Genomic DNA, 20,714 nt, shown 5'->3' with positions numbered 1-20,714 from the left:
ACATTAATACTATTCTTTATATCATCAGTTTGAAGTTGACCTGTGTTGACCGACTGTGCAGGTATGTGCAGTTTATGACAGCTGCCCGCTGGGATCAGATGAGGTTGATGACAGCATATGAGTCAAACAAAACTGTGGAGGAAAAAAGTAGAGGTAAATAGCAACAAAAAGCTAAAAAATGATAAAAATGCTCAACAGAGCCGAGGGGAAGACGGAAGTCAGGGGATTATTCACTGTGAGTATGGCATAAATCTTTCGATTCATAAATAGGATTAGATTACGTTGGAGTGAAATGATAAACACTTGCGAAGTTAACCTAATTAAATTAGAATATATTTGGATAATACTCCTCTGTTGAAGCAACCCTGCTGTTAAGGTCGATGCCAAAGCAACTACTTGATGGAACTACACAATTCACTGCTTATTCTGTAAGAGAGTTCAACATTACTGTAAAAGATGCCATTGTGCCTAAACTATTTTATAGCATGCGTTCAGCCAAAAGCTCTCCAGAAAACGACAATAGGCTAATTATCAACACAAACCAGTTCTTTGGCGCTGGTTTCAAAAGCTACTTGTATTGCCATATGCCAATTATTTGAGGGTTACATGAATGCTTCAGATGTATTTTTTGATACTACTCAGCTATGGTGAACCAAAGGTCTAATTCTATCCCTTACTGTCCCTGAAGGTGAGTATGATGATGATCTAAGGGGGAGGAGTAGGGATATCGCCAGTTAATAACCACAGCCTGTCCCTGGCAGACAGCATCACGATCGCAGAATGTACCGGGACCCCCGTGACGAGCGGAGCTACCTACCAGCTGCATCACATCTCCTGGTGACACCTAACAATCCCTCCATCCAGTACTTGTGATTTTCTCTTTTTTCTTTTTTTTTTTTTTTTTTAAAACAGCACGACGTGAGGCTGGAAGCCTCTGACACCCCCCAAAAAACACACGCTCACACTCAGGAGCTGGCTCTCCGGCGCGCCTCCTTCCCTCCGACGCACTCCTCCGTAGCTCCTTCCTTTGCCGTGGACTGGGAACTTGAGCGACCTTTGTGAAAGGAGCAAAGGGCGAGCGGGACGCGCGGTGAATGTAGCGGCAGGTTGGCTCGTGAGTCTGCGGCGCGCACGGCGGTGCTGTTGGACCCAAACGCACCAAGTCTCTGGTTCCTGTTTCACCCCGAGCACTCGAACCATGTTTCTCGCCGGGAGTGTGCTCGCTCTCCTCTTGGCAGGTACGTTGACTTTTACAATAGTAAAAGTGTTGATACGCAGCCGTTGTCTGGATGGTGTTTGAACTCAGAGGGAAAGAGGTGAGGATGAGGACGAGGATTGTAGTGACACTTCTAATGTTCCGATGAGGTGGAGAGATATGTCTGCGTCTTCTAGTCACCATTACTCCTGGCTGCGTTTTTTTTTTACGGCTCCTTCTGGTCAATTTCACGCTATCGGAGCCGAGGGGATGTGCGGGAATAAGAGTGCTTGTGTATTTCCTCCTGCCAACTTTTCAGCAGATTACAAAAAAAATTATTGAATATTTAAGTCCAGAGAGTGTACTTTTTGGTCTTCTGTTTTTGGTTGCTCTTTCAAGCTGGCCAGTAGAAGAGGAGCAGGCTACGCCCTTGAGGCCCGAGCCCTGCTCTCCAACTTTAAAAGGACCTCTAACGAACCCGACCAGCCCTGCGCAGCTACGACGTGCTTGGGTTGTTTGCCTTATGGCTCAAAAGACTCATTTTAATTTGACATTTAATGTCAAGCACTGATGTATTAATTGATTTTAGGGACCCATTGTTTGTTTTTGAGAATTAAGATGAAGTCATTTACGGGATATCTTACCTTTTAGGCCTATACAGGCTTGCAGGCTATTTCCTTAACATTTTGTTCTTTGAAATCTATTTACAGTAAATGTTCTATTACGATTCAGATGAACCGATTGGATCCATTGTCTTAAAAAAACAGCTTCTTCCTCTTTTTTTTCTGTTTTACACAAACACCATATATTATATACGAAGATATGAATACTTGTGTTAAATGGCTTTTCAAATACACTTTGCAAAAATGTCTTCAAAATTTTCCAATCTCAAAGCAATGTGAGAAGTTGTGGTTCTTTGCTCCTGTCATGATAATTATCCTGCTATGAGCGCTTCATAATAACGGTAGTTCATAGCGCGTGTGAGCGTGCTCTTTGTGTATTTGTGAGTTCTGTTTGGCATTAGTGTGTCTGACAGCCCGTGCGTAAAGAAAAAAAAGGGGCGTCTTTATAGAGCGCCATAAAGTCACTCGGAGAGAACGTCTCTATTGTTTATAGCACAAAGGCGCCGGGGTGGTAAAGCCTTAAACTACGCCGTCAAGTGTCATGGGCAGGTGTTTAAGCCAAAGAGCTAAAGGCGTCATTTATGCAAGTGTCGAGTGTTTTTCATCATTAATTCCATAGATCACAGATGGGTGCGTGTACGGAGCCAGAGCGCTGGACAAAGAAACTGAGGCAGATGCTTTTTACTCTGAAGCTGGCAGTGATTACGGCTGAACAGAAGCAAACAAACTGCTGATTACTTGTTGAAGATGAGATAGCAGCGATGGATCGGTCAACGCATTCTACTGGGGTAGAAACAGGGAGAGACAAGTTGGAAACTGATTTAATCTCTAATCAATGTCCAGACATCCCAGGGAGGTGGTCCGTTCAGAGTTCTGTCTGCTATTGTTGCTTCATAGCGAGTGCTTCTCAGGCCAATACCTGGCTGTTGCTGATGTTGTTCTTGCCACAGTGAGAGGTCACCTGACCTACTTATAAAGGTGAAGTCTGAAGGATGACAGATCCGTTTCTCTTCTAGTTGAACTTTGCAGGCCCCAAAACAGTTTGACATCATGTTTTTTTATTTATTGTTATTTCTTGTTGTTGATGAACATCCATGCATAATGTAAAATCTGTAAGGGTGGATAGAAACTAATCTAAAAATAATAATCTCAGTCTTAAATGTTGCGTTTATTGTTGAAGCTGGTATTGTTATTTCCCCAGGAGATAATGTGCTTGGTGGTATGTGTGCATGTACATGTCTGTCCTCAGCTACTAACCGTGCATTCGGCTGATTGTCCAGACGTTTAATTGTGCTCATTTACAACCATGAGCAAAAGGACTGGTTCTATGAGTATGTCTAGTGAAGTTTTAACCACACTTTCATTGGCAGGCGTTAAAGTGACTCAGGTTGGTGGAAGATGGAGACGTGTCTTGCCAGTCAGACTAATATAGTTAAAAAGTTCATTTAATATGTGTTTATTTTAATCTTAGGCACACGTGGATGTGCGGTCATCATGAAACACCTCCTGGTTGGGAATGGGTGGATTATATCACTGCTGTAGCAGTGCCAATAACATTCCTCCACAGTGGCTTTAGGTGCCCACTCCGTGCTGCAGCACAAAGCCCATTATGTTCATTAGCCCTGTTAATGATTGGCCGGCTCGTAGTGACACTGTAATGTTGAGTGACAGGCTCATATACCTCCCTGTCTCCCTCGCCTCAGGTAACCCTCTTCCCCCCCCCCTTTTCTGCAATACTCTCAGGTCGCAACTGGCTTTGCTTTCTTCTCTTTTTTCAATCTCAATCTAAATTCCCTTTCGAACTCGGATTTAGCAGCGTGTCAGAATAAATTGTTCAAATCATTCAATGAGGAAGTGCAGTGAACCGACACCAGTGCGCAAACACATTCGGAGCGGCGGTGGCTGACGTCTTATCGGTGCGCATGCAGGTGTGCGTGTTTGTCTGTATTTTTAGGGTTGGGAGGGTGCGTGACAGGGCTCAGACGCCAGTAGTGGCTCTTTGAAGACCTACACTGATATTGACCCTTGTGAATCAAGTTGTCTGCAGGGAGTGTTTACCTTCTCGTCCCAGGTTCCCTCTTAACGTCCACTTTGCTTTTTTTGTTCCTCTTAAAGGGCTTGAAAACCATTCTCAATCAGCTTCTTACTCTATAGGGTCTTATATCAAATACGTCTTATTAATGACACAACATGTTTTTTAAGGATGAATAATATGGGGAGTGGGGCTCAGGTCCAATAAGCAGGCTGTCTTCAGTCTGCATGATCTCCTCCTTGTCGTGGATGATTCTTTGCAGGTTCTCCGGCTTCATGCCACTGTCCAAAGATGCTACTAGTTTTTTGATGACTCTTAATTAGTTAATTGATGAATCTAACGGTAGAAAGTGAGTTTGAACGATTTTCAGTCTCTTCAAGTGAGCCCTGTCATCAGCTCATCGGCCACTACATGCTCACGTCTTTTCAGTGATTGTTACGAAGGGTTTTCTCTATGGAGAAACCCAATATCCCTGTGATACTACATAGTTAAACCTTTAAACTATTGGTCCTGAGCATGGAACACACCTCTCAAATGTTGTATCCAACATTATCCATAATGTAACCAACTTTCATCAAATCATTGACTTGTGTGATGAATCCTCACATCTTTCAAACTCCACCCCTCCAGTTTGTAACGCAGTCTTTCAGACTGAACTCAGATAAACCCAATGACATCATCATGGTTATTTTTATGGTTATTCAGTCTAGTCACCTGAGAAAGTACAGCTAAATAATTCACAAATCTTTACAAGACAATCAATCTTTGAATTCAGCATTACAATCTAGTTCTACTTTTTACTTATTATTATTTTTTATTCATTTAATATTAAATGTTTGTTTTAATATGTTTAAACAAGCAAGTTATTTCAAAGCAAATTACCAGTGAGGCTATTTTGTTAGTTGTAAAAATAAATAAAGTTCACGTCGGTTTACAGATTGTCTATATGCAATATATTGCAAAAGGCTTGTATTCGAATTTAACTTTGTTGACCTCTGACCCCTTGCTTCGCCTTCGCAAATTGTGCCACTGTAACGCAGGCAGCCTTGTGGGGAGTGGAGTGGAGAGCTGCGTTTATGTGATTGGTTGGGGTGACTGTGGGTGAGTGGAGAGCAGGGTTGTCCTCCAATCAGAGGGTTGGTGGTTTGATCCCAGGCTAACCCATGTGTCAATGTGTCCTTTGGGCAAGACCCTTAACCCCCAACATTGACTACAGTGTGTGAATGTTAGTTACTGATGTGCAGGGGCCACTGTGTATGGTAGGTCCTGTCATCAGTGTATGAATGGGTGAGTGATGTCATGTAGGGTTAAAACGCTTTGAGTGGTCAGAACACCTTTTGATGGCGACATCCGATTGGCTAGGTCCTTGTCGAAAAAACACACTTGCATCAGGAAAGTCTAAAACATTCAAATGTGGAGCGATCCACAAACTAATGCAGTGTGATCCACAAACAAATAGACATATTAATCATAATTCATGTGTGGATTGGAATGTATTTGTAAATCCATCTGTTTGCATTTGTAAATCGAATATATTTATGAATTGTTCTGTGTGCATTTGTGAGTGTTTGTGTTTGCTTTTGCCTGCATTTGCAATTATTAAGAGTGATTTGACCCGATATGCCTACAATCAATAGAGAGAGAGAGAGATTGTCTTATCTGTATTGATCTCCGGGCGATTCAGACCGTGACGTCTATGAAGAGCAATGAAGTCCGAGAAATGAACATCATAAACCTGCTTTGATGATAAGTGTGAACAGCTGCTCAGAATAGGAGCGGTGATCATTCGGATCAGAAAAGGGGGGTTGGTGTGAGAGAGAACCAATTGTTTACCACAGTACAAGGAAATCTCTAAATATGCCATACCACCAGAAGAAATCTGGCTAAAATGATTCAGTATTGTCATTCAACATGTTCTCATTGGGAAATGAAGTGTGGGGCGGGAGGGAAAGAGTGCAATTGCTGCACACGATTAAAGAAGCTGTCCACTTACAGGTTCCCTTGGCATGATCTTATCTTGAATACTACCATCACATAGACTTTTTATGGGACAGCTTTTTCCCAGCAAGTAAACCTCCATGAATAGCCAAGAAACCTACTAGCTCAAACACAGAGAACTCCACAATCCACCTGAAAACACATAGAAACACAATTGACGTGGAAAATAATCACAGATACATTGAATATTGGCAAGACAAAACCAAAATCCATCACCAAGTGCAACCCTCATCATTTATTGAAAAAGAGAATAGCACACTGTACCTTGTCAAACCGAGAGGCACTTTGATAATGTAGAGAGTCGCAAGCCATAAACTAAAGTTTGACACAAAGTTCATTATGAGGATTAGAAATCAAGCAAAGAGAGACTCCTGCGCTATGAAGCAAGATAAGTCTGTGCCAGCAAAAGAACCACAAATCATACTATCACGCCCACAGTATGAAACATTAGAGAAAAACAAATGTTGTTTAATGATTTATTCATCATTCTATAGTTTTTCTTAATGGAAATGATCACATGTATATTAAGGCATGTTGAATTGAATTGAGAGAGAGAGAGAGAGAGAGAGAGGGAGGGCAAACAGAAAGAGAGAGACGGAGAGGATCAGAAGGGGTGTGAGGTAAATGATCGTAAAATAAGTTAGATTTTATAAAAATGAGCAAATCCACTGGCCTCCATCCACATGGTTCTATCTGATCTGGTTGCAGAGGTGTGTGTGTGAGCATGTGTGCACGACTCGGTCTGTGTGATAACGTTCTTCTCAAAGGGAATTTTTGTGTATCCAAGAGGGTTAGTTTGGAGGTTTTCTGTGTGTTTTGTTGATACTTGGGATTTTAAACTCAAACACTGAAGCGACAGATGGTGTGTTGGCTGTGTCTGTGTGTCAGGTATGCAAAGCCTTTCTACTGAGCACATGTGTGTTGGTCAGTCCTTACTCTAAACTTGGTGTCGGACTTGAGTTAGTAGTCCCTGAAGGTACCGCTGCTCTGATTGGTCAGAGCCAGGTGTGATCCCAGGTCAGCTGTGACATGACCTCAGGCCCATCTGCTACTAATGACAGATGTGTCAGAGGATGGCTTCAGATCTTCAGACCCACAATCCCCAGATATTAGATATTAGATCCGCTAGATATTTAGTTTGGTTCTTCAAATCTTAAATAGTTTGGAAACACTGCATCCAATATGTTTTCTTCTACATTCTTGTCTGTGGTGTGGGGTTATATAATAAAGAGGAGACTGATGCAAGAGTCCATAGATAATCATTTTCAACTAAATTTATATTATTTTAGTCTGAAGTTTAGAGATACTAGTGTTTAAGTCAAGAACCACCTCAACATAGACCAAGTCATGACCAGAGTGTATCAAGACCAACGCTTGACATTGTAGGATATTCAAAAATAAATTGACGACAAGGTTCATAAATTAAGTATAAATAAAATGCATTTAGTGTACACTAAAATACAACCATGATTCTGGAGATATATATTCAATAAAGTAATGGGAATGTTGTAAAACCACTGTAATTTTTGAAATTGTACGTCAAGCTCTCAATAGAATAATACCACTGTACAGTTATGATTCTATTCAATGTAATGTAATCTACCGAAATGCATTCATGTAATACTTGATAGCACCACAACTGATATGGACTGAGACATTCGAAATCCGAGCTACAGTGAACTCACCAGGAGACCACTCCCAGGGGGCGTGGCCACTGATTTTCACACCTTTACTGATCTGTATAATCATACTTGTAGGCAGCCGTTCTCGAGTTCGCTGGTGGAGACAGCAGACAGGCACTAGGGATCATCATGATACATCTTTGGTGTATGGTTTTTGTACCCGTTAAAGATTAAAGTGTTAAAGGTTAAATGTTTGTATTGTCATTAATGTTATGCAACAAAATTCCATTTGTCTATTGTTGTTTGCTGCTACTGGCTAAAGTAGGGCTACCAATGTACAAGATAAAGATACACATAAGGAATAAAATAAATGAGAAGCTACGAAAGATAAAAATACACAAGATGAATCAAAAAGTTACTGAAGTATAAAAGTATCACTAAAAATAAGGTAAAATGTGTCCATTTGTTTGTTGGTGCAAATAGAGTATAAAGTGTCAAGTGTGTGTGTGTGTGTGTGTGTGAGAGAGAGAGAGGGGGGGAAGGGGGGACGGGGGATGATAGAAGCTTCTGTTCTGGGGAAGAAACGTGTTTGTATGCTTCTGAACCGTTGCCCTGATGGCAGGAGGGCACCCTGTGACCCTGGGTAGGATCTCATGTTGCTAGCCTTCTTATGCAGACGGCTAGCATACACTGTGTCCAGAATCAGGCAGCTTGGTCCCTATGATCCTGTGGGTTGTTTTGACTACCGGGGCTAGGTCTCTCCGGTTCTCTGCCTTGCAGCTGGTGTACCACAAGGGGGCGCAGTGGCAGAGAATTGACTTAATGGGGGAGGTGTGGTCTTCCGAGTTCTCCTGAAATCCAAGGGGATCTCTTTGTTTCTTTAGTGTTAAGGACCAGGTTATTGTCAGAACACCAATGTGTCTTGCTTAAAGCTTGAAATCCCAATCCCTTACATTTATTCAAATGGCCTCAAATGACTAACTATTTTCTAGCACAAATGGATCCCAGTCCCACTTTGCAGAAACACATTGATGTAGCAGCTCTTTTTGGACTCAGGGACACGGCATGGGTTCCTTCGGAAAAGGGACAGAAAAATAGGGGGCACTCATCACTGCCTGAGACCGTTGCAATCATTCAGACATTATCCATTATTCAGTCTTTGATCACAGCTACAGTAATTATGGCTTCTGTTACCTCCGTTATTCATAAACAAGGAAGTAAGAAAAAGACTTTAGAGGCTTAGGGATTCAGAGCCTCAGTCTGTGTCTGTGAAATGTGATTAGAAATTTTCAGGTTGCACACTATCTTTTGCAACAATGATTCTGGTTCATTTTTGGGGGGGGGAAGAGTGCTGGCTTTCTGGCATCAAGTGCAGCAGGGAACCAAACCTCAACTCGTATCGTTGATTTTGAAGTCCTTGACATGTTCTTGCTCATATCATTTTTTGTTATTGTCATTATTATTATTAGATTGTTGACCTACCCTAGTCCTGCAGAACTAGTTTGAAGTTAAAAGGTCACCCAATTATTGGCTCTCAACATGAGTTCTTTCAATGGAAGCCCAGTGTAGGAATCAAAGTCCATTCAGCGGCTCGAAGGTGTAACACGTAGTCTGTCTTCTCTCTGCTGCAGTCTGTCTCTCCGGCAAGAGCTTTTCAAACCTCAGCCAGCAGCCATGCATTGGCATCAATAAAACCTGCTCCACTGCTGCAAGGCTTTGGTGTGGCATTATTTGTTGGAGTGTCCAAAATGATTTGAAATTCTCCTTGGATGTTGAAGTTGATTTTGCTTGTTCTTCGGGTTTCCAAGCAAATCGTGAGATGACTCTCGTTGGCTGTGTTTGGTTAAAAATGTACCACATCAGGCTTCTTTGATCAACGTATACATATACAGCAATATCCCCTCGTAATGCATACAATCTCTTCAAAATCACCCAGCGCTTTCAAAGGGAACTGCGCAGTAGGATTTAGGCAACAGAACTAATTGGATAGATTTAGGACAAGATTGTCTTTTGGGTTTGAATATTCCTGTATTTCCCGTAACTACTGTACATGACGCAAATTACGTGACAAATAAAATGAAATACACTGCTGGAAAACCGATTGCTGGTTGTTGGACCCTTTGAACACTGTTTGTGCCTGGCCTTTGTTCTTTTGCTGTGTTTATATATCCTTCATGATTACATTGATAACATACAAAATAATTTCGTGGGGTTAGGGTTATCTTCAAACTCATATTCTGAGGAAGACTGTATTGACTCGCTTGATTAACAAGATAACTGTTGTGTTACAGATTTGTAGCGGATAGTGAATCTAAAGAAAAAATGTGCTCCAGAAAAATTGGGGTGTTTCCCCTAGGTTTACAACCTTAGGCTGGCTGGTGCGGAGGGGTGGGACAATTGGGGCTGTAATCAGATTGGCACGCGTGTCATGGTGGAACTGTGTGCCATGAAAAGAGTGGGGGGTTTCCCCCTGATATAAAGATATGAGAAACACTAAAGTGGACCTTCAATGTGATGGTATTTTCAAGATCAAGTTTGAAGGACTGGCCGGTCCTTTGTTGCAATATCACTTGTACCTTCAGAGGCCAAATGGCGTCACTGTAGCATCTAGTCAGTCCTCAGATAAGATAAGTCCACACATAAGAGAATGAAGAAGTGGAGCTGCTCCAAGGTTTTATGAAGCTACAGTTTTGTACTTTGTGTATTGGATTAGAGCCAAAGTGGTAGAGACAAAAAACATTTTTTTCGCTTTCGGTTGCCAATTAGCCATCGGAACTCACATTCAGCCAGCACTATCTTTGACACCTGGGCTCTCCTCAAAATTTCCAATGCTGCTGTTATACAATTTAAACCCAGCACTTTTTTGGAAAATGAGTTAAGCCTGGGCCATTCAATAAATCTAAACCTTTATTGTCCAATTTTCATTCTATTGTCTTCTTCATACCTCTTGAAGTCCTGATGATCTAGAACGGAACTTGATGCAAGTGTTTTTTGATGGGCTCTCTCAGTTCACAATTTGGTCCAATCTACAGTTTTCTGTTGTTTTTATATCAGGAATCAGGAAACGTTTATTGCCATCATATGTCAGACATACATGGAATTTGACTCGGCGTTTGGTGCATGACGGCAGACATATATATATATACTATGGGTTAGTACGCTAAGGCTATGGGATAGTAAGTTAAGAAATAAAGATCAAATTAAAAATAAAGATAAAGTGCACCAGCTAAACAGAAAGTGACAATTGAAAGTGACAAAGTGTATGTACATGGAGTGAGAGTCAGTCACATGAGGGGTCGGCTACAATCTTTCTGGCCCGCTTCAAAGTCCTGGAAGTGAACAAGTCCTGGAGAGACGGCAGATTGCAGCCAATCACCCTCTCTGCAGAGCAGACAACACGCTGCAACCTGCCCTTGTCCTTGGTTGTGGCTGCAGCATACCAGACGGTGATGGAGGAGCAGAGGATGGACTCCATGATGGCCGTGTAGAAGTGCACCATCATCGTCTTTGGCAGGTTGAATTTCTTCAGCTGCCTCAGGAAGAACATCCTCTGCTGAGCCTTTTTGGTGATGGAGCTGATGTTCAGCTCCCACTTGAGGTCCTGGGTGATGATGGAGCCCAGGAAACGGAAGAAATCCACAGTGGTGACGGGGGAGTCACACAAGGTGAGGGGGGAAGGTGGGGCTGCGTTCTTCCTGAAGTCCACGACCATCTCCACGGTCTTCAGGGCGTTAAGCTCCAGGTTGTTCTGGCTGCACCACGTCACCAGGTGGTCAGACTCCCACCCGTAGGCGGACTCGTCCCCACCAGAGATCAGTCCAATGAGGGTGGTGTCATCAACTTTAGGAGCTTGACAGACTGGTGACTGGAGGTGCAGTTGTTGGTGTACAGGGAGAGGATATAGTTTGAGGATCTATTTGAAGAAGTGAAAGGCTGACCTCTATTTTGTGAGTATGTCACTCAGAGAAACACTCCCGTGTCATGTTACGCCACCACTGTCTTTCTGTGGCAAATATAAAAAGAGGGTGAGTTTTTTTACAGAGATGGATAGGTTGGGAAACCAGTCAGTGTATAGAGACTGTGCAGCCTATAAAAGAACTTAAATCCCATTGTGGATTTGTTTCGGTAATGCACTTTGGGGTTACAAAGGATTGTTGTATTACTTTTGAAGTAGTTTGGTCAGATTTCAGACCCAGTTCCTCTATGTAAACAAATGGCAACCTGATGATGGTGACGATTCCCTGCAGCCACTAAGTTATTCTAAAAGTTACAATGATATGTTTAATCTCAAAGAATAAATCAAGCACAAGAGTGAATAGTTTGTTGAACACAAACCTGTCCACAGCTGCCGATCAGCTTCCCCACACCTCTGAATGAGGAAGACGCTGCAGCCTAGTTCAAACTCGTGCTCTACTGCGCGATTTGGCAAGCACAGTCACGTGACTGGGTCTGCGTGAGATCGCATCTTAAAGGGCCGGGGACGGCAAAACCAATGTAATATATTGCCAGATTTAAACCGGGGTTACACAGAGCACAGAGTTCAGAAACACATCAGGTCATAATGCTGAGATTGTAGGATGCAGTCAAACGTGACGGCCCTAGTCTAGTGGCCCTCTCCTGTCATCCCATGCGGACGTTTGCTGAATGTGGTGCCTCCGTATTTTATTTTCTTCAAATACTATGAGGCACTCGTCGCAAATCCATCATTTAGCTTTAGCTCTTGGAGACCGCAGAAGAAACACCTAGTCCAGAAAGGGTCAAACTGACTGGTTTCATTTATCAGTAGGACACGTCCCAGCTTGTGACTCTCCATCGGGTAGATGGTTTTGCAAAGCTACTTTAGCGTGGTAGAAAACTGCAGCACATGATAAAGAAGTAATTTGTGAAAGTTGCATTGCTCTCACCTTTTTCATTTTGAGCATTTTAGGAGATATAAATAATTTTCAGAATTATACTGACCCAAAGACAGTCCTATAATTACATCATCAGAGTAATTACAAAGCTAATTTTGACCCTGTATTATTTTTAAGATTTGGATTCCTAGAGATTTTTGCCACAATCTGTTTTAATCCGCTTATGGACCAGCTGTGCAGATGCCAGCTGAGTCCAAATGGAGCGTCACATTGCGCTCGAGACCTTGGGCATCTCATAAGGAACGAGACCAGTTGTTTTGCTGATTCGAATGAACGTCAAACAAACGGCCACTCGGTCTGAATTGTGATCTTCCTCCGAGCAGCTCTCCAGACGCTGTGTATACACACAGAGCGGGTGTGCAGCAGATGGCATATTGTGTGCTCATTGTTTTCAGTTGGAAAACAAGGATGAACACCATCAGCGCTGATGGGGGTGCTGCTGCTGCCTGCAGACACCTTTCCCTTTTGCAATCTGCTGATGGCAAACATGTTTTTGGGGAAATCTTACCACGTTGAAGGCATCTATATTTATTCATCAACATTAACTTTTTGTTGTTACTCAGTGAAGACGAATTTAGTGGGGAGCTTTTTCTCTCTCACTGAACATTTTTAGGTCTGGGAGGAAAAAAGGTTTGCTGCCAAAGTTCAGTTTAGCTAAACAATTTCACTGTTCTGGCCCGCTTGGCAACATAACACACTGCGGCTTGGACTTCCTGTGGGAACACCTCTTTAGAGACTCCTAAAGGGGCCTACGACTACAATTACTAGGCAACAACAACAATGGCTACCTTATTCACTTCAGTGGCACTTCCTTTGCCGCAGAGTGTATTTGTTTGTGTGTGTGTGTGTGTCCGTCAATCAAGGCCAAAAAGGCAGAGTAGTACGGTAACAAAACAAGCATTGCTGTTGTGATAATTCTATAATGATAATAATGCACAAAAAGCGGCGCCTTTGTTGTACACATGAGGGCTCAAGTGATTTTTCGAAATAGCAATAACAGCAATACAAAGACAACATCCCATCAAAGTAAATCAATAAAAATGGGTGATTTAAAAGAGCTCCCTAATTCGGCAGGCCTTCTCCTCCCCAGGCCATTTGCTCCAAAGCAAACATCCACAGTCCTGATGGCAAAATCATCAGTAATAGATTTAAGCCTCGACTTTGGAACTGCCAGTACGGCCCCAACTGAGGATATAAAGCTGAAAACTGGCTAAGTAAACATTTCCGCTGTATAGGGTTCCAAATTCCCGGAATTTTCCATTGAAAGCCCACATGGACCCATTGGAGTTTATTTATTGGACCCTGGAGAGGGAGTTTATTGTTCTTGTTAAGCAATATCTTGCTGTCACCTGTCTGTATTACCTCGGTGACTGAGCTGAAGGGATGATGAAGGGATGATGAAGGGATGATGAAGGGATGATGAAGGGATGATGAAGGGATGATGAAGGGAGCGCAGCCGCGACAAAAAAAACATGTTTTGTGAAAGTTTGAAGATGCAGCGCTAGCGTTAGACAGGACAGCCTTTGGTCGGAGGGAGGTGGTCAGGGTCGAGCCAAAGTCACACGTGTGGACAAAGTGAGTTGCGAAGGAGCGTTGGGATGCGGCGCTCCACAAAGGCTGTTTGTTCAAACTCCAATGTTCTATGTTTGTGGTTAGTCTTTCATCAGCACACTCAGTATTCAATTTACATACTGTCTACTGATCCGGCACTGAATGTTAAGCTGTTTATGCTCCCTCAGCCACTTTATTCTGACAACGAGATACGTGCGTGTGTGTGGAAGCCTATGCGAGTATGTATGTGTGTGCGTTTCTTACACAGATTGCTTTGCCCCCCCCACCCTGTGGTTGTGCAGTATTGTGTTCTGGCAGTAATAACGGGTTGTGTGCCTTGCAGTCTTCCTCCCAGCAGGACACACACATATAAGGTTCCTTCTCATGGCAGCCATGTCCGCGCACCTTTGTGTGTGTTTACGTGTCGTTTTTTTTTTTATTTGTCGGTGTGTGTGTGTGTGTGTGTGTGTGTGTGTGTGTGTGTATAGGTGCTTTTTTCTGTGATTTTAAGAACATCATTTTCGGCGGTGCATGCTGATTGTGCCTCCCATTGTGCGCGTGTCCAACCCATCAAGGTTCACATTGGCACGCTCGCTCTCCACCTCTATTTCTCTCGCCCCTCTCCCTCGCCTTGCACCTCTCCATTTTCCCACCGGTCTTTTCGTGCCCCCATTTCTCCTCCTCGGATGACATTTCTGCTGCCCTCAAACAGCTTCTCTGCACTCTCCCCCTGTAAATAGACAAGCTATTGGATTTGTACCGGGGGGAGCCTCTCCTCTGTGCCAATCAAAGCAGACACACTTAACAAAACAGTGAACTGTTCAAACCCCGTCTGTAAGGAATAAAAACTAGTTGACTTCAGGGTGAGGTCAGCCGGGGCGGAATGTCTCGGCTGAAGAGCATCTACAAAGGTCTTCTATAAAAGGAAACAGAAAGGTTTTCGGTTGAAAATGTGATGTTCCTCATGTGAAAGTGGGATGAATGGAAGCCGAACTGTGATCTTTGTCTGTGACTATTGGCATGACGTTTGGTTACATTGTCCCCTAGACTGTCCCCAAACACGTGGACTGGTTCAAACGGGCAGACAGGAGGACTGAAACACAGTTTTAACATCGCAGAACGTTTTATTTCTAAACACAGGGCACACAGACTATTCAGTGACTCACCGACATCACAACTATTTCTAACCTCTCTTCCTTGCCCTCGGTCAAAGGGTCAATGAAAGACCGTTGGGAGAATTCATGAGGAGTTAGAAGAAGACAACAGCCGTGTTCTGGGGATTCTGACTCCACTTTCACTAAAATACGTAGACAGATGCGACAGACGATGCGTGCTTCTGACAGCTGAATGGCTGCTCAGCTCTAATATTCGGCCTAGCTTTGAATTGATTCTTGAGTTATTATTGTTCAAAAGAGAATTGCAATGCATCCAATAATCAAATATATTATAACTAAGCTTCCAGAGCCACATCATTGATATTGTCGATGTGGTGTGACCAGGCGCTGACTCTTTAAACACCTCTCTGCATGTATTTTGTACTCTCTTAGGTGTGTTGCCATCTTCAGCACCAGTGTACCCCTCCTCCCCCCACACGGACTGCGTCGAAACTTATCGAGTGTGCTCCGGCGACCCCCGGTGCGAGGCGCTGTACCGCGGCTTGGAGCTGTGTGCGGCCGACGCAGCCGTGTCCTCGCTGGGGGAGCAGGCGACCGCCGAGTGCCTGGAGGGACGGGACACTCTGCTGGCAAGTCACCCCGCTCTGCTGGCCTGCAAGTGCCACCGCGGCTATCGCAGGGAGGAGCAGTGCCTGCGCATTTACTGGAGGGTTCGCCTGCTACCAGGTTAGTCGGGCCCCTGCTGGGGCTGGGTTGTGGGGGACAAGCATGGAGGTCTGTTTGTGGGGCGACTAATCAAACGCTGGGTCTCCCTCCAGCCATTCATTATCTAGTTCAAAGGACAATACTGTGTGTTGGGTGCATGGTCGTGGTACTGATCAGAGAAAACAACAGCAAACGGATCTTTGTGTCTTATCTAACCCGGAGAGACCCAGTGCAACAACAATAGAGCTCTATGGCAGTCTTTGGACACAAAGACAATATTTGTCAGTAGTAAAAATCTATTCATTGCTTCTTTTGCTGTTATCTTCCGATTTGTTGACTGTAAGAAAAACTTCCCATAGGGAGAGCTATTAATATAGCAGCAACAAGCTGTTTTCCTTTTTAAAGATATAGTAGTATTATGCACTTTTATTGGAAGTTATTCTCCCTTCATTTAAATGATTGGGTCCATCTTGCAAATTATATAAAAAGAAAAAAATAATAGGAACAAGTGTAGTGAGGAACATAAGTCACATTGCCAGACAACCAGAACAAATATCCTTGAGTAGACTATAAAAATGATCATGTTAACAGACAACGGCCAGTGTAGTGTCTAAAACACGTTAACAATTACGTCAAACTTTGTAGATACTAATGCACATTTATCCATAACCCTCACCTGAACTTTTTGTCAGAATTCCTATGCAGCCTTGTTTGTCTGAGTGAGGTCCAGCCAAAAGGACCTCACCCAATCGCACAATGTTGTTGTGCCGTGTGCATCAGTAAGAGAGCTGCCGCTGGCCTGTTCCCCTGTGGCCTATTAGTCAGCGGAGCATTAGTGTAATTACACACTCCTCAGCTCCTAATGCTGGTAGGCCGCTCTAGCGTGTCATTTCCATAAATATATAGTGTAGAATAGGATTTGCGTATATAAACCCTTTACATGCTATTACCTTCTTGATTAAGTTTGAACTTTTAAAGGTGTTTTAGATCATGTGCAGGTCTCCGTAAACGGCTCGTCCACTCAAGGCTCATGGGGACTTTGGGTCTGTCTGTCAATCCCCCAAATCCTCACGTCGGTCAAATGATAGAGGGACCATAATAGTGTAGCATTGAATGACACTCATGGTTTTCATGGTGTTGTGTTACATGCATATAGAGATCCAAGTAATTAGAATAAAAACAATGATAGATATCTCACCTCAGCAATGAGGTTACTCCACAAAACAATAAACTGTATTTAAAGTTCGGTATTTTTGTTTGTATCTTAATAAACATACAAGATGGCCAATAAATGTAAAACACCCTCAAAAGTTAAAACATAATAACATCGCCCGAGTAAGTCTTACTACTTTCTCTCATCAAGTAGCTTTCCTGCGGTAGTTAGACATGTAAATATGTATCTATATTCATGAGATTTGATATGCACATTGTATGAATTAACATCACTTACAGGCGATCAACAAAAAAAGACCGGAAACAGCGCCAAATGACGAGGGTCCAGGTCCGGCATGTAATAGTTTTCACTGGCCAGGCAAACAGTGACTAATTGGTTATCTGAGAGGAATTGTGACAGAGGCTGTGTTTCTGTTTTAGCCTTTACCAGTATTTAAGCTAAGCTGGCCTAATTACGTTCTGACGTTACCTCAGTACTCAACACAGAAATGAGAATGATGTTAACTGTTTTGTTTTTATGTCAATCTTAAAATTTTGTTGTCATTGTATTTCCCAGATGGTTGAAATACCTCTCTAAACAAGAAATGAAAGAATGAACTTCTAATGATCTCATTGGAAGGCTTATAAATGGCATGGCACTTTTAAGAACATTTCAATGCATTCTTAGGTTTTCCGGCTCGTCATGTGACCCGTTTCTAATGCTGTCACTCATGATCTCTCGCCTCTCTTGGTCAGTGCCAAGCCAGATCAAGGCGAATAATCTGAAACATAAGAATTTGGATTTGAAACGTTTTTCAATGATCAACACTTTTAGTCTGGGTTTAACTCCATGATAAGGGAGACTTTCTTGCTCCTTGTACTTAAGTATGTCCCCTGATAAATGGCATGGAATTAATGAATAAAAGCGAAAAATGCATAGTGATAAAACTCAACAATGATTTATGGAACTTTATTCATCACTCATAGAGGCTGTGCAAAGGGGTGGTTTACAGGGACCCCTCAGCGGTGCAATGGAAAACGGTGGAGCGGCCTGCGTTCTTCTAAGTAGCTTCTGTGAACTAAACACCAACTCCATGCAATGAATTTTCAGAAAATACAGTCACAACTTAATTTAGAGATGGAACAGAATATGTTACAGAATCATTTACAGAGCAGCATGGTGGTGAAGATTTGATCTAATATCACTCATTTACATAAAGTCGGGGGATTTGAACATTGTTCAATTATCATTTTCATATGTATATATATAAAAAGAAAATGGAAATAATATGAACTCAATTGCAACAATTGTTTTCAACCATGATACAACGCACTATCTTAACAATTTGTTATAATCTTACTTTTTATTGTGTTTTATATCGGTGTGTGTGTCTGTGGTTGTGCCCCCCCCCTGTAGTTCCACTACCCCCCCATTTTGTGAACCACTTTTGTAGAGTGTTACGGAAGCCCTGAGATATGAGAAGCACCTTACGAGTCTTCTTTTTCGAGTAGTTGAGTAAAAATAAGGAACACTTTGTCCCTCTGAAAGTCTGTTCAAAGATACTAAATAGTTATTGTAATGTGCCCTGAAGTTTAAACCTAGGGCTCAGAGATTTACCACCCACCCATGTTTTAATAAATTTCAATATTGTTTGACTCATACACTTAAAAAATCAGCCTCATTCATTGTCTCATTCCAGATTTCACTGATTATCTCCTCCCTTTGCAGTTGAAGAAGTTCACATTGAGTTTCAATCTTCGTGTTAAAGTGTTTATCTTGCTTGGAACATTAGAAAGAGATCACTCAATTGTTTGCTGATGTTTGTGTGTTCCTTCTCTCCAGGGGAAGATGAGCTGGAAATATCTCCATATGACGACACGCTAATGGATACCCACATGGCCTCCTTAGTGGCTGGTAAAACACACACTGACACCCACACACACACACACACACAGTCACTAATGTGTCCTCTGTCATGAGTTTGGGTCGATGTCGGTCACTGTCACACAGGGAGTCATACAAATAATAGTGAATAACTTCGTGCAGCACAAAGGATCGCAAAAGGAGCACAAAGGAAATAATATTAAGTAGCTGATTTTCAGTTGTTGGACTGCAAAATAATTAAAACAGGTTGACAGGTTTACGGTTCTCAAGGATGCTGTTTATGCCCAAGGCAGGATTTCAACACTGCAGCCAATGAGCTACCAGGTTGGAGTCAGTCAATACATTTCTTTTCCTCACTGGAAATGGAACCCAAGTAGCCATGCCAACACTCGGCCTTCTGCAAATGGTGAAATTACCCCTTTGGTGTTTTAATACTGTTCGTAAATCAATTCTTCTTTATTTTATTTTATTTTTATTATAGTGTGGCACTCCTCCAAACTGTCTGCTTTACGTTCCACTAATTCAACTTCTCATCAACCCCTTTAGCTTCGTCTGTCATGCAACTGGATGGTGAGAACCAGTGCCTGAAGGCGGCACAGGACTGCGGCCTGTACGAGAAGTGTGGCTCTCTGCGCTCAGAGTATGCCCTGGCCTGCACCAAGCGGGCCCCCGGAATCAACCGGTGCAACCAGCACAAGTGCCACCGCGGCCTGCGGCGCTTCCTGGAGCGGGTTCCTGAGGAGTACAGCCTGGGCCTCCTCTTCTGCCCCTGCACCAACAACCTGTGTGGGGAGAGGAGGAGGAAAACCATCGTACCGTCCTGCTCCTACCAGGAGCCAGAGAGTCTGCAACCCAACTGCCTCCACCAGCAGAGCTTCTGCCGCCGAGATGACCTTTGCAGGTTAGACTTGAAGCCCACACCAATGCATTGGGCCGATGCTGAGACCAATGCATAAAGTTGTATAAGGCACTTTTAGAGAAGCACCGCTTACTAGTTTGTCAAATTTCTTTTCTTGTTTTTAAGTTTTAATAAAGAGCTATAGTTGACAACACACATAAAACCTTTTTTTCCTTCATGCAACATTTTCATTAAGTAATGTCATGTCCCCTAAAGAGACTGATCACACTGGTCACCTACACGGGTCCTCTGTCGTTGCCAATCAGCTTATTCACATACGGTGAAGTTTGTATATATGTTTATGTGTGATAATACATATATTTGACAAATGTCTGTTCACAAACTGATAAACGGTGTTATTGGATATTGGGATGTTATTGGGCAGCAGGAAGAGTCGCACAGGGGAAGCCTGTTATGTTACTCATGTTGATGGAGGTATGAACACTGGATTAGAGCCCTGCTCTGTTACAATGGTCTGCCACTTTGCCAGTTAACATGTTTATATTAGGGCTGTCAGCATTAACGCGTTAATCTATACGATTAATGTGGCAGTTATTGCAACTTTTTTTACTTCCAGTCTTCTGGTGTCCCGGAAGTAAACAAAGTTGTCCAGACTAAATGTCGGAAGATTGTTGGCACTTGAAACACAGCCGTCAAATGATGAAGAATTAAGAGCACAGCAAAGTGCACGAGGACAGCAGGAAGAGGGGTTAGTTCAACGTGTTCCATCCAGTGGAATGCAGCATTAAAGATGATCAAATCAAATGTGTTTAAAATAACAACAGTGTATAAAACACATGCTTCTAAAAGTGAATACTCCTTACTTCTAGGATTTAGTCTTTAGAAGAAAAACAAACATTCATTAACAACAACAACTTCAAATTGAAGATAATGAATTTCTAAATGTGGGATTAATTCGTAAAGAATATGTAATCTATTGACAGCCCTAGTTTATGTACTTTTCTTCTCTTAAAATATTAAAGGATTTAAATTTCATGCAGTTATTATCCATTTATTTCAGTTTG

The 20,714-nt window shown here is 42.6% G+C and overlaps 1 protein-coding gene across 1 annotated transcript in view; it reads left to right on the top strand.

Moving 5' to 3' along the window:
• The first annotated feature begins 440 nt into the window (after positions 1 to 440).
• LOC119210425 (GDNF family receptor alpha-4-like) overlaps positions 441 to 20,714 on the top strand; it is a 32,556-nt gene continuing 12,282 nt past the window's right edge. The window contains exons 1-4 of the mRNA XM_037460378.2: positions 441 to 1,238; positions 15,482 to 15,775; positions 18,750 to 18,821; positions 19,338 to 19,692. Coding sequence (XP_037316275.2) covers positions 1,199 to 1,238; positions 15,482 to 15,775; positions 18,750 to 18,821; positions 19,338 to 19,692 — 761 coding nt within the window. The 5' untranslated portion in view covers positions 441 to 1,198. The remainder of the gene's footprint in view (positions 1,239 to 15,481; positions 15,776 to 18,749; positions 18,822 to 19,337; positions 19,693 to 20,714) is intronic.

Source organism: Pungitius pungitius, chromosome 2 (assembly GCF_949316345.1).
Source record: "Pungitius pungitius chromosome 2, fPunPun2.1, whole genome shotgun sequence".
In the NCBI taxonomy this organism is placed as follows: domain Eukaryota; kingdom Metazoa; phylum Chordata; class Actinopteri; order Perciformes; family Gasterosteidae; genus Pungitius; species Pungitius pungitius.
This window is presented reverse-complemented; position numbering and strand designations above follow the sequence as displayed.